The sequence below is a fragment of the Camellia sinensis genome, chromosome 13, assembly GCF_055761805.1.
Source record: "Camellia sinensis isolate YWXY chromosome 13, ASM5576180v1, whole genome shotgun sequence".
NCBI classification, from domain to species: Eukaryota; Viridiplantae; Streptophyta; class Magnoliopsida; order Ericales; family Theaceae; genus Camellia; species Camellia sinensis.
Window position 1 is genome coordinate 115,184,199 of NC_138973.1, and position 13,353 is coordinate 115,197,551.

The window sequence follows — 13,353 nt, forward strand, 5'->3', positions numbered from 1 at the left end:
CGTAATCATCTAGTTGAAGAGGCGACTAGGGAATGCGAGGACGAGATGCGCGAGAAGTACCCACATCTATTCTCATGATTTACTCAGGTTAGTTTCGAGGACGAAACTTTTCTTTTAGGGGGGGAGAATGTGAGAACCCGAATATACAAATAAAGTAAATAATTAGATAATAATAATTTTACAAATCTCAAATATTTTATTATGAATCTTTAAGTGCAAATTAAATATTATTGGAGGATCTTTTAATTAATTTTAAACCTAAAATAAATTTATGGTGAAAGTCATTGATTTAGAAGCAAGATTTATTGTTTAAAAAAAAAATGGAGAAGAGGGTGTGACTTGAACTCTAGACCACAAAATTAATAAGTTAGGCTCCTACCATTTGAGTTGCATATAACTTATACATATGTTTTGTATATTTATCTATTTATTTGACCTATGTGTGCCCACCACTAGTATAAAATAAAATAAACACAAACCCTAACTCTTGTTATAATTGTTTTCCACAACACTAGCAGCCCTAGCAGCCGTGGGTTTATGAAGGAAAGAGAGGGGTTTTTCAATCATCAAGATTATTGTTGTAGCCAAGAAGGAGAGCTTTGGGTGTGTTGTGCTGTGTGGCCTCCTAGGTTTTCTTCTCTTCTTTCTTTGTTCTTCATCCTTATTCTATAATTATTTTATTCATTGATGGAGAGATTGTAGGTGTATGTATTTTGTGTATATATATATGATGTTAAGAAATCTGAGGAGTTAAATTGATGTATAAAGAATGACTGTAATTCTTAGTTCAAAAATTCTGCACCGAATCGCAAACTTTAAAAATCAAGAAACCATATCAAACGGATGAATTTTAATCTGAAATTTTTACAGTAGATTACTTACATATTGAATTGCATATCTGATTTGTTTCATAATTTTTGGGAGTCGAAATCCATATAAATTGAGGTATTCAAATCTGTCCAGGAAACCAGTCCGAAACAGTAAATTCGGGAGTGTTGTTCTCTTTGGGTATAAATCCAAAAATTATCAAATTAGTGTCATTAGAACCGGTTACGAGTCTAGTTTCGTACATTTTTGGCCTTGCATTGATTGCTCTTGTATATTAAGAGAACCGTCAATTTCTTTAAAGTGCTGCAGAAAACAACCTATTTGGATATAATAAATTGTAGATAATTATTTTGATAAGCAAATCAAGTGAAACCAATTGGGTTTGAAACTTAGGATATATTAGATCATATCTGGAGGTTTTTGGAATTTTTTTGAATAGCGAGGAGTGGGTTTTGTAATTTTCAAAGGTAGCGAATAGATTGGGAAAACTTGTTTAAAACACTGTTTTATCTTAAAGTTATTTTTAGTTAAGTTTCGATCGGAACCTATGTCTTGGGTGATTTTAGACCTTGAAGAACATGAACTTAGATAATATTTAAGAGTAACGGTGAGTTGGGTTGAGCCGTGTTAGTGCGCTTTAGTTTGGGGTTACTTAGTTCGTATTCTTTAGTATTTTTAAATTAGTAGTGACGTGTAGTTTTCATATTGGTTCAGGGCACTAGTTGGACTTTCATAATCTATTCGAGGATTATATTATTTCGTTTCCAGGTGAGTAGTTTCATGCTACGTATTTTTATAAATGTTCCCCTACCCTGAACTGTTGGAAAATTAAATTGTTGTTTCAAGACTAAACTGTTTTGATAAATTATTATATTATCAATGGAATCAAATTATTTCTGAAACATGTGTGAACTTGGCATACTGTAAACTATTTGTTTTGGTCTCATGTTTATAATGATGAACTACCATGTTTTGCAAAACTGATGTGTATTGATTATTGGGACCATGTGTGTATTTAGTCCAGGGAAATTATTCCACTGTGTGTGGTGACTCTGGCCACTAGGGAACAGATCCGGGTTGGGCTGTGATGACTCTAGTGCTCAACAATTGTAAGGAAAAGACCTTTAAAAATAACTAGGTGACCTTCAATCGGATCGTCTTTGAGAAAAGGCCCAGGTGCCACCCTGAGGATGACTCTTAGTTCGGTATTGGATCCAACGGGGCTTATAGCCTTGAGAATTGTGTGGCAGATTATTTGTTTTTATTGGTACCCAGAAAATTATTGGTGTTCATGTTATAATCTGTTTTAAGTGAAAATTTTCGTTTATCATGTTCTTGCGAGACATGAGTATTTTAAATGTTGAATTGTGGAACCTTCTTTTTGAAACAGATTGTATTTACCAAACTGTATGCCAATCTAGTTTCTTTGATATATATCTTATTTTGGAATTGAACCCTGTTTTCAAAACTGTATTTACTATCCATGTTGCTACTCACTGAGCTGTCAGCTGACTTAGTTGTTTATCATTTCCAGGTGTTAGAAGGACTTAGAGTGGATTCATGGCGTAGCGGGGACTCAATTGCATGGACCTCTAGGGCATTTATTTAATTTGTTTTAGGTTGCTTTGTCGAGTTTTGTGCATACATTGTGGTTGGGTTTTATTTAGAATTATTTTATTTTGTGGGCGGTTTGTGTCCCATTTAGTATATATATTTTTTTAGGAAGTTGGTTATGACTTGTTTTTCACTTGTGGCATGTCATTGGATTGAGTTTTGGTTATTTATTATTGGACTATGGTTTAATTGTTCAAGGTGATATTGAATGCGTGTTTAGGCTTACATGTGCCTTGGGCTAAGGCCCTGTGGACCACGGCCGGTCATACTCAGGTTTGGGGTGTGACACCGATAGTGCCACCATTCCCCACTATGTCTTATTCTCCCAATGGTGTCACTTTCCTACACCGCTCCACCATCCCCAAGTGGCACCCCCTTCCCTGAATGAGCCCTACCTTAGCACTGCCCCCTTGTTCTCTAACGGCATCTCCTTGTAAAATAAAATAAAATTGAAAAAAAAAAAATCACTACAACAAAATGCACTTTTGGCTACTAAATTTGGCGACTAAAAAAAATTTAGTCGCCAAAAGTTGTGGAATTGGTGACCAAAAATTTTTTTAATCAGCAAAAGTACAATATTTAGCTACTAATTTTTTTAGTCAGGGCATATTGATTATTGGCGACTAAAAGAAATTTAGTCGCCAAAAATGCCACAATTGGCTACTAAAAAATGTTTTAGTTGCTGTATGATTAATTTTGGCTACTAAAATTAGTTAGTTGCCGAATGAAAGACAAAAATTTATTTTTTTTCTTTGGCGACCAAAAGTTGTTTTGGTCGCCAAAAGTGTGTTTTCAGCAACTAAAAACTGTTTTAGTCGCTGTATGATTAGTTTTGGCTACTAAAATTATTTAGTCTTCGAATGTAAAATAAAAATTTAATTTTTATCTTTGGCGACCAAACTTTTGGTCGCCAAAAGTGTGTTTTCAGCGACTAAAAAATGTTTTAGTTGCCAAAAAACTAAAATATTTGGAGGAAGAAATTTTGGAGGGATTTATAAAATTAATTTGCGACTAAAAAAATTTTGGTCGCTAATTGTGTAAAATGATATATATTTTCAGGGCCTCTCTCTATCTCTCTCTCTTTCTCTCTCTCTCTCTCTCTCTCTCTCTCTCTCTCTCTCTCTCTCTCTCTTCTCCGCTTCTCTTCACCTATGGTGAATCTCTCTCATCACCCATAATCTTCTTCTTCAAGGTGTTGTAGTACAGAGAAAGAGATGGGTGTTATGTTCACCATCCATAATCTTCTTCAACATCAATTTACTGCCATAACAACTCTGCGACTGTCCATCATCATTGAAAAGGAAGATCAGCAAATAGCAAAAACCCAATGTAGCATCGACACCCACCCTCGCTCTTCGCTACCGACGCTGAATTCCCCAAATCAGAGGTATTTTTCTTTAGTTCTTTGTACTCTGAATTCCCCAAATCATAGCCTTTTTGGACTTGTAATTCAGTAACGATTGAACTGTATTATTGTATACGTACATACATAGATTGATGAGATATATATCTATGATGGGTTCACCGTCAAAACGTACTGAGTCAAACTAGATACCGAGTAAACCCAATTTGGATTTGTGATTTTCATTAACTGGGTTATGACTTCCATTCGAAGCTCAAACTTGAGCGACAATGGTGTTTCAAATAAGAGAAGAAAAAGTAGAAGAAGAAAAGAAAAATCCAAGGGAGTGGTATGATTTTTGTTCCATTGTGTTTGCTTGATGGCAAATTGTCTTTGCCTCTGTGTTTGGGAGTTTGGTTTGTGCTGATACATGTGTGGTTTCCATGAATTTCTGCTTCTGCCCACCAACTGTTTGATGTAATGCCTAAATGAAAAATTCACCACAAAGCAATTACAACATGCTAGAATTTCTGGACAACCATCATTTTAATGATCTTGGGTGTTCAATTGTAGGCCATGAGGTAGATTTTTCTTGGATATCAATGGGCTAGGGTTTTGAGGGCTGAATATCTTTGTTCGGGGTTGTAAATAGAACTACAACAATAGTAATTCGCATGCTCTGTGATGTAGGATCATTTATTTTTATTACCAAATTGAGGTTTAGTTTTAGGTTTGGCTTATGGATGATTGGGACAAGGATTTGGGATACAACTTATGGTTTATAAGGGCTAAATAGTGAGTTTAACGTTTTAAAATCAAATCTGGCAAGCAGCTCTGTAAATGCAATGACACTTTAAGAAAATAAGAAAGTGAAAGCAAAGGAGGAGAAGAAAACAAGTGAAGCATAGACAGTCGCACTTGGGGTATTAGGTACTTGCACATAAGAAAGATGCATCACACATCCACAAGTAGTTGGCGACATAATACTTATTCATTTAAATTGTTCAAAATAGGCCAACTATGTTCTCTATGCTACTACAACCAATCCGAAGGTAAAATAGTATAATCTTCAATGTTTATGTCCTGAATTTCATAAACTAATGTTGGCCATGTAACCTGCAAATCATTGGTCAGCGATTTCCTTAAATAAAATTTCTGTAACAATTGTCTAGTTGAAGAGGCTGTCCTAATTGATGAATTTTACTTTCAATGATCAATGTTAGTTTTTGATGTGTCCTTGATAAGGATAGCAAATATGAAGATCATTAAAATGCAGGGAAACAATATATGTGAGTATGGGGTCACAGTAGCTAAACAAAAAGTAGATTACAATAAGTCACTCAAAAGCAGGGAAAAAAAAAAACAAAGAGTGTACTTTCCTCCAAATTAATTTGGGTATAGTTCCAACTGGTGAATGCAGAACTAGAACCGGGGGAGGGGGGAGGGAGAGAGAGAGAGAGAGAGCAGTCTAAAAGATGAAATTGTGAATGGAAAAAACTAACATAGGATGGTAACTTAAATTCTTGAATTTGGGGAACAGATCAAGTCCTCAAAAAGAATGGTAACTTTATATAAGGTCATTATCATAGAAACATGATACATTTATGTCATTATACCCATGAATCTTCACAAGGACCACAACCATTTATTTGGAAGTGCTAAGAAGTTATTGGCCTATAGATCCAAAGTTAGTGTTGAATATATTTTTAATTTAATAGATTGAGTTCTCTATGAGTTTTGGCAGCATTTACAGATTTTAGAGTTAAGATCCAAGCTACTTCTAGGTTTTGATGTTGATCTTTGCAATGAAGAAAATATATGTTGAATATGTAATGAACCATACTTCTCAACCTGTTGATGCCATCTTATAAAAGCATATGTAGCCAACATGCAAAATCATTTGTTCTCTTACCATGGAGATACTTAAGTTGTGCCTTTAGTGGTTGCCAACCACAGTAAAGTTGTGACCAAAATCCTGCTATGAGATGCATTGTTGAGTTAATCTTTTGGATGTCACTGTTGCTTGTGTCAATATCATCGAGGCATCTTTATTAATTTTTTTTAGATACCAGTATTTAGAATTTCATTCACGGTCACAAGTAAACAATAATTCTTAAATCACTTACTGCTGATTTGTCTGATTCATCTACTAAATATTTGGAGTCATGTATGTTGTTGGTCTTTCTAAGGGTGGGTCTTCTTGTTTCATTTCATCCTCCTCTTCCTTGTATATAAATATAAACTTATTGTTGTATTTATATTTATACCTTCCTAGAGAGACACTCATGCATAGTTAATTGCTTTAAAAATGATTGACTTCTTGGAATTGACACTTTAGCATTGTCAATGTAAGGTTATGGCATAAACAAGATCAATTGCTGGTTAAAGCCAAACAAAAACAAGAGGTATGTAGACAGTTGTCAGTAGCTTTTGGTGCCACTGATTTACTTTGGCTGCATTTAGTATAAAATAAAGGATATTACTTCATTAATTTAATTACATTTGTCAAGTGAAAGGGTGAACAAGTTAGAAGAACATCATTTGTTGAAAACAGACCATCTAACTAACAATTACTGAAAATTAGTAGAGAAAGCTTATAAAAAAAATCTTACCTACAATTAATCTAAGCTAATGTGGTTCGTACAGGCATGTGGCAACAGAAATGTAAAACATAACACATGCTAGAGGGGCCAGTACGCATGGAATGTAGGAGCCGTACATAGCTCCTTTGATATGAATTTATAGAATTCAATCAGAATATATTTCTATGTTATTAATATTTCTTTTCTTAATTTTAAGAGAAAAGATTAATTAGGTAACTCAATATAGAAGCTCAAGTTGGACTGAAAAACCTTTCTGAGTTAGAATCATTGTATAGTTAACAACTAAGCTTTGAACAAACTACAAATTTTCAGTTGACAATAATGGCAAAGATAATGCAGAAGACCCAAGAAACCTAGAATTTTGTAAGAGTTGAGTTTTAATGACTAGGACCTAACATTCCCTTTGCCAACATGCAGAACTGCTGATCTCTCCACTCATGTATCTGAACCTTGCAAGAAAAACTTGTTTTTGCAAAGTTTATTCAAAGAGGAGCAGGAGAAATCATATATGACAAATGGTAACAACAACGGGAAGCATGCTTTTCATAGTGACATTCAAGACAAGGATATAGTTGAAGCTCTAGAAAATGAGGTTAAATATTGGACAGACTTTTCAAAAGTTCACTATCATCCCCAGAGTCTATACGAATATAATGGTTTTCGTATGATTCTGTATTTTGTATAGAATTGTTATTTTAGATTGGAATATATTTAGTTTGTATGAAATTTGATATTAAAAGTTATTCCTTTTTGGATGGTTGGAAGTGAAATGGATGTAAATTGCGAAATGATTGATAATATATATTGTTTTGTTTATATATATGGTATAGGTTGCACGGAATACGTACAGGTTATGGACAAATTAAAAAAAAATAATAATAATAATATCATGTTTTTGGCTACTAAATAATTGGTAGCCAAAAAGGAAGTAAATATTTTTAACAACTAAATAGTTAATAGCTAAAAATAAATAAAAAATAAAAAAAAAAAACTTTTGGCTACTAAAATTTTAGTAGCCAAATAAAAAATAATTTAAAAAAAGACTTTAGGCGACTAAATTTTTAGTAACTAAAAAGAATTACACTTTAGGTGACTAAAACATTTAGTAGCTAAAAAAAATAAGATGAAAAAAAAACTTTTTGGCTACTAAATAAATTAGTTGTCCTAAATAATGTTAGTTTTGGTGACTAAATGTTTTAGTCGCTAAAAATGAGATAGTAATTTTTTTTGAAAGCTTTTGGCAACTAATAATTAGTCACCAATTTAGCCTATCAAGGACTGAAGTTTTTTTTGTCACCAATACCTTTACTTTTGGTGACTAATTGTTTAGTTGCCAATTTAGGACTTTCGGTGACTAAATGTTTTTTAGTCGCCAATACCTTCCTCAACAATCTTCCCGCGACCAAGCCCGCGACCAAACTATTTAGTCGGGGAAACTTTCGGTGACTAAAATTTGACTTTTGGTGACTAAAAATTTAGTCGCCAAAAGTGTAATTTCTTGTGGTGAATCCAACATAAAGAGATTTACCATTGTGGTTCGATCTTACATCACGGCTGTGGCCATATGATGTGGTGGTCTTATTGATGTCTTTAATCTGGTGTATAGGAAAGGAAGGGATAAGTTATGGTGGGATAAAGATAAAGAACGATAGGCAATGGTAGAAGAAAATGAAGGGAGAAGATCGGTGTCTGCTAGGGGTGGGGGTACTAGAATCATGAGGGTGTTAGATTTGATTGAGATGGATGGCAGAAGAGGATTGCTATAACAACCCTCATCTTGTCTTAGTCATATTCATGAGCATTCATATGATTTTGCCTTGTTAAGTTTTTACATGCAAACTTAGATTTGTTTTGCCCAAGTAAAGGTTCTTGTCTTGTCTTGATGCTATCATGTTTTGCCTAAGTGTTATATACATGCTTTGTTCCTTGCTTGGTGTGTTAAGTCTAGGTTATTTGTCCTTGCTGTCTCAAGCCTAGGTCACACATTTGAACCTCTTACATCTAGGCCGTTGAGTGTCAACACCTAGGACCATCTTGGAACAACCTTGGTTGACCTCCACCGTCACCTAGGTATATTGGCCGAGATGTGCATCACCTAGGCCGAGGTGTGCATCACCTAGGCCGAGATGTGTATCATTTAGGCATTTGAGACCCATGATCCTTGAACCTAGCAACCTTTTATTCCAGGACTGGTACGACCTAGGCCGAGGTGTGGCACATCTAGGCCAAGGTGTGGCACACCTAGGTCAAGTGTTATCCTCCCTAGCTGAGATCAAGAAGACCTTACTTGCCCGAAACCTATGTCTTGATCCGGGATCATTTCCTTGTTAGAGTGCCCATGCCACCTTGCTTGTTATACACACTTTGTCATACTCTTGTCTTTTCATTCTGGCACCTTTTTGAGGAGATCCAATCAGATGATGCCACGTGTTCCCGTAGTGGTTTAAGCCAACTAGTAGTGAGAAACCCATATCATTTGCTATGTCTTTGCCTTAGAAGAGAGAAAAGCTCTAGGAAGAAGGAGTTCTTAAAGAGAGAATTAGATTTCCAAGCTTGATCCTTAGAGTTTGAACCGTTTGATCCGTGTTTTGAGGTTAGATTCCTGATCTACTTTTGTTGTTCTTTATGTTGATCTGATCACATTGCATGATCTAGCATGATTCATGAGTCATGCATTGATTTAAAATTTTGTTTTAGAAAGTGAAAATGATGTTCTTATGTTCTTCAAGAAAAGCCTTGTTTTGATCCGGAAATTTGTACCAAGTTCCATGTTTTTATGTTTGTCTTCATGAAATCTTCAACTATGGGTACCCAGGTCCATGTTTCTGAACTCATATCATGAAATTTCAGATTTTGAATAAGAAGTTATGATTTTAGCATTCATGTTCTTCATGTTTATGTTCTTCAAGAGGAAACCTAGATTTCCAAATTTCATTTCCCTAGGTGTGGTCACTGAGACCCACTCTTGCCTAGATCCCACACCTAGGCCAAGCATCGTATCTCACCTTGGCCTACCTTGCATGATCACTTGCACCTTAGCCTTTCTTGCATGCACACCTAGGCCGACCATGGTACACCCTTGCCGGCACCTTGTAACATCTCGGCAGGTAGTCGCACACCTAGGCCTAGGAGACCACACCTCGGACAAGAGGTGTGGGACCTCGGCCAAGACTTCCTGAGTTCACCCAGCTAGGCCATTTTGGCCTAGATCATCTCTGTGCATCCATTCCGAGAACTGGTTGGTACCCAGCATGCTTTTCCAAGAAGAAAAACATTGTTTTGACTCCCAGCACGTGTTTTGCTTTGTCTTGACTTGGTTTTGGAAAGAAGTTTCGAGATCATTTTCATTCATGCAGAGTTTGTTTTGAGAGTGCATTGCATAATCATATTTGAGCATTCCTTCTTGTCTTCTTGAAATGGATTTAGTAGACATTGCTATATGATTGTAGGTCTTGGATCCTTGCCTTAAGCCCTACATCCGAAGAGCTATTGTGAGTGGTATTTTTAATAAAGCTACGTTATAACGTTTTGATAAAGTTTTGCTTTGTTTCATTTTGGGAAAGTATTTGATCAAGTATGAATGATTATCCATTAGCTTTTGTATCAAGTATTATGTTTGTTTTGATGACATTCTTGGAAGATACTTTCGTACTCGGGGACGTTAAGCCTATGTAGCACCTATGTTGGAGATATCTCTTTGCATTTGTCGGTCATGTACGAATGGTACCACCGACAGTCTTGTACGGGTAGGTTACGTTTTGCCACCGACGGTTTTCCGGGTGGGTTGTCTAACCGATTCCGGGTCGGCCACCGACAGTCATGAACGGGTGTGCTTCGATTCCGGGATGATTATTCCTTTGTTTTGTCAAGAATGTCATCCTTTGTATTATGTAGATGTTATTAAACATCCCAAGATGCTTTGAAAGACTTTGATTGATGAACTTGATTCATCCCATGTTTTGTTACAAACTATGATATGTATTGTTTTGATAAAGATCTCGAATATCATTCATTCAAACCTTTATTATTTATAACATTCACTGAGTATCCAAGCTCACCCTCTCCTTTATATATATGTAGGTGACGAGCAAGAAGGCGATGTTGCCTAAGCTTTGTTTGGAAGATGTTTCGGATTCATGTTTTGCTAGCATCTTGAAGATTATGCTTCTTGGTTTTATAGTTCATTTCTTTTGTATGTTTGGCTTGAGAAGCCTTTTGATCAAGATGTAATATGTACTTTATGTTGTTTTGTATTCAAGTTGTAAAATCTTGTTAAGATGTATGTCATTTCATTAGATCTTTGCACAGCTCTTATGGACTACTTTGATTTAAATTTATTGCTTCCGCACATGTAAGCCCCATATGTATACTCTGATTGTGTGAAAGTTTGTAAGTTGGCCTTTGGTAATCTCGGATTACTGGCCATCATGACACCATTTTACTAGGGGCGGAATGGGGTCGTGACAGTTACCAAAGGTGGATTTAAGTGATGTTGATGGTGATGGGAGGCTGTCAACAGTGGATCTGGTTTATGCATTAAATTATTATTTATATTTTTGTAAAATGGTGTGTTGGATGACAAAATAACATTTTTCTCCGCTAGTTTCACTTAACATAAATAGATGGGTGGTTGAGATTAAAATTGAAAATCAAGATTTAAATTGACAATTAAAATTTTAGAATTTAATTTGTTACTAGGGTCAATTCTCAATTTTTTTAATATATTTTTGTTTAAAAAAATTCTTTTAATTTAAGAGGGACAAATAAAAAAATATTTTCAAAATTTTAAATTAAAAAATAATTTTTAAAAAGTTGAGGATATGGCCGTGCGCTCCTAGTTCTTTGTTAGGCCACCGACACCAACTGATCCCAAACTGTATTAAAAAGAAGGCCTGCCACTTTAGGTTCTGTTTGGATTATTATTATTATTATTATTTTACCTAAAATTAAGATTCAAATAAAAAACAGTTTATATGTTTTGATTCTCTCCGTTTTGTAGATTTTATTTCATTCGTAAGATTACAGCATATCATAAAAAATTAAAATCAATAGGTTATTAGTATCACGTTATTATAAATTGTAAAAAATAAAAAATTAACTGTGTTTTAAATTTAAAATATTTTTTTGTTAAAATAGATCTTTTATAACCGTCATACATGAAAAAAAAATTCCATTTCATTATAAATAAACAAAATCTGAAAGGAGCAAATCTATCAACAAAATTACAAACTCAGAATAAATATTTATGCCTACCAATTTAAATTTAGGAGGATTCCCTCCCCGTCCATATTTTAGATTGGAGGGCAGTATTTAGGCCTATGGGGCTCACTATATGTCTCATTTTGATGATTTAATCGTTCATTTTTTATTTATTTTTTTCAAGTACTTCGTGTATTTCATACACAAAAATATTAATTCGATATGATAATTGTAACATATTCAACTTATCGTGTTTGTCTCAAAAAAAATAGACAATTGTGTTTTTAAAAATAAATTATCTATTTTTTTAGTGAGAAACAAGATAAATTGAGTATGGTATAATTATCATATCGATCTAATTTTTTGTGTGAATTAAATATACGAGATACCCGATAAAATAAACTATTCAAATTATAAAAAGAGAATCCGTGGTAGATCTCACTGTCCAAACAATGCAATCTAATCCACAAAGTAATTGCATCCTTAAATTATCCCATACAACTCATTTCAAAATAAATTTTGATTAGAAGAATCAATCTTTGTCTTTGTGCATGCATGCATCCAACAAAAGCTCACAAGTCACAAGGACTTGGGAACTCAAAAAGTCATTGTTTGAATACTTTACGAAGCCAAGTGAGGTGTGCTGAATGTCCTCCCAATATTGACTGAAAATGACTTCATACACAGAGAATTCCAAGATACGAAAATTGTAATGTGGGTTGGTATGAATTTTAATGACAATTATTGGTTTTAATTTAATGTATAATTGGCTGTATATTTTATCTTTATAGGGCATGATTAGGCTTCAACCAACGCTACTGAACCACCATGCACTACAAAAAAAAAAAAAAAAAAAAAAGTTAAAGTTTTAGAAATTAAAATTTAGGGATAAAATTATTTTTTAAGGATAGTATCGTTATTATATTTTTAGCAACGAAAATTAAACCTTAGTAATACATTATTATCTTTTGGGGACCAAATTTTTTTGTTTCAAAAAATAAACTATTTTAAGACCAAATTATTTTGTCCCTAAAAGTCTATTTATTAGTGACATTTTCAAAATTTTATCGATAAAAATTTTATTTTTGACTTTTCGAGACAGTCTTTTAACAGCTATTCTCATGACGATAAGAGATATTAAATGCATAAAGTGATATTAAATGATAGTTAAGAGATGTGTTCATGTAATGAATAATCCCTTTAGGACTAACAATAAAAATTTACATTGGGTATTTGACATAATCATGAATGGTGATATGAATATATGTAATTTCAAATGATGGGTAGATTAAGTTTGAATGATACCATTAAGAGTTGAACTCAAGACGTCATTAGTCTCAAAGTTTGACTTTTTTACTATTTGGCTGTTAAATCTTTACATTCATTTCAACCCTAGTCCATTAACTTAATGTAAAATTCATGTTGAGTAAAATATTCCCACGCCTCACATATTTGCTATTTAGATTACAAATTTAAAATTACAAATGATGAACACCACTACAAGAAAACTGGGTATATGAGACGGAACTATTTGCGACGGCACACTTGCCGTCTCAAAAAGTCACTTTTTGCGACGGCAGAAAATGCCGTATCAAAAAAGCAGAGTATTTGCGACGGCATCATTTGCCGTCTCAAAAAAACAGAGCATTTGCGACGGCACTAAATACCGTCGCAAATACTCTCATTTTTTGAGACGGCAAATAGTGCCGTCGCAAATGCTCTGCTTTTTTGAGATGGCAAATGGTGCCGTCGCAAATACTCTGCTTT

General features: G+C 34.2%; 1 protein-coding gene across 8 annotated transcripts; it reads left to right on the forward strand.

The window, feature by feature from the left end:
• The first annotated feature begins 3,513 nt into the window (after positions 1-3,513).
• On the forward strand, positions 3,514-10,694 carry LOC114306640 (uncharacterized). Of its 8 annotated transcripts, XR_014349425.1 has the most exons (4): positions 3,523-3,829; positions 6,138-6,189; positions 6,805-6,979; positions 10,468-10,694. XR_014349425.1 is itself a non-coding variant. In XM_082903219.1 (3 exons), the coding sequence occupies exons 1-3, from the start codon at positions 3,657-3,659 to the stop codon at positions 10,615-10,617; spliced, it is 498 nt and encodes a 165-aa protein (XP_082759345.1). In that variant the 5' UTR covers positions 3,522-3,656; the 3' UTR covers positions 10,618-10,694. The 8 variants fall into 8 exon arrangements, 1 of the variants encoding a protein (XP_082759345.1); XM_082903219.1 differs by lacking the exon at positions 6,138-6,189 and having other exon boundaries at positions 3,522-3,829; XR_014349427.1 differs by lacking the exon at positions 6,805-6,979 and having other exon boundaries at positions 3,524-3,829.
• The last annotated feature ends 2,659 nt before the right edge of the window (positions 10,695-13,353 follow it).

Coding starts and splice junctions, on each gene's coding strand:
- LOC114306640 (XM_082903219.1), top strand. CDS start 3,657: ATGGGTGTTATGTTCACCATCCATAATCTTCTTCAACATCAATTTACT. Junction 3,830..6,804: donor CTGAATTCCCCAAATCAGAG/GTATTTTTCTTT, acceptor GCCAACATGCAG/AACTGCTGATCTCTCCACTC. Junction 6,980..10,467: donor TTGAAGCTCTAGAAAATGAG/GTTAAATATTGG, acceptor ATATATATGTAG/GTGACGAGCAAGAAGGCGAT.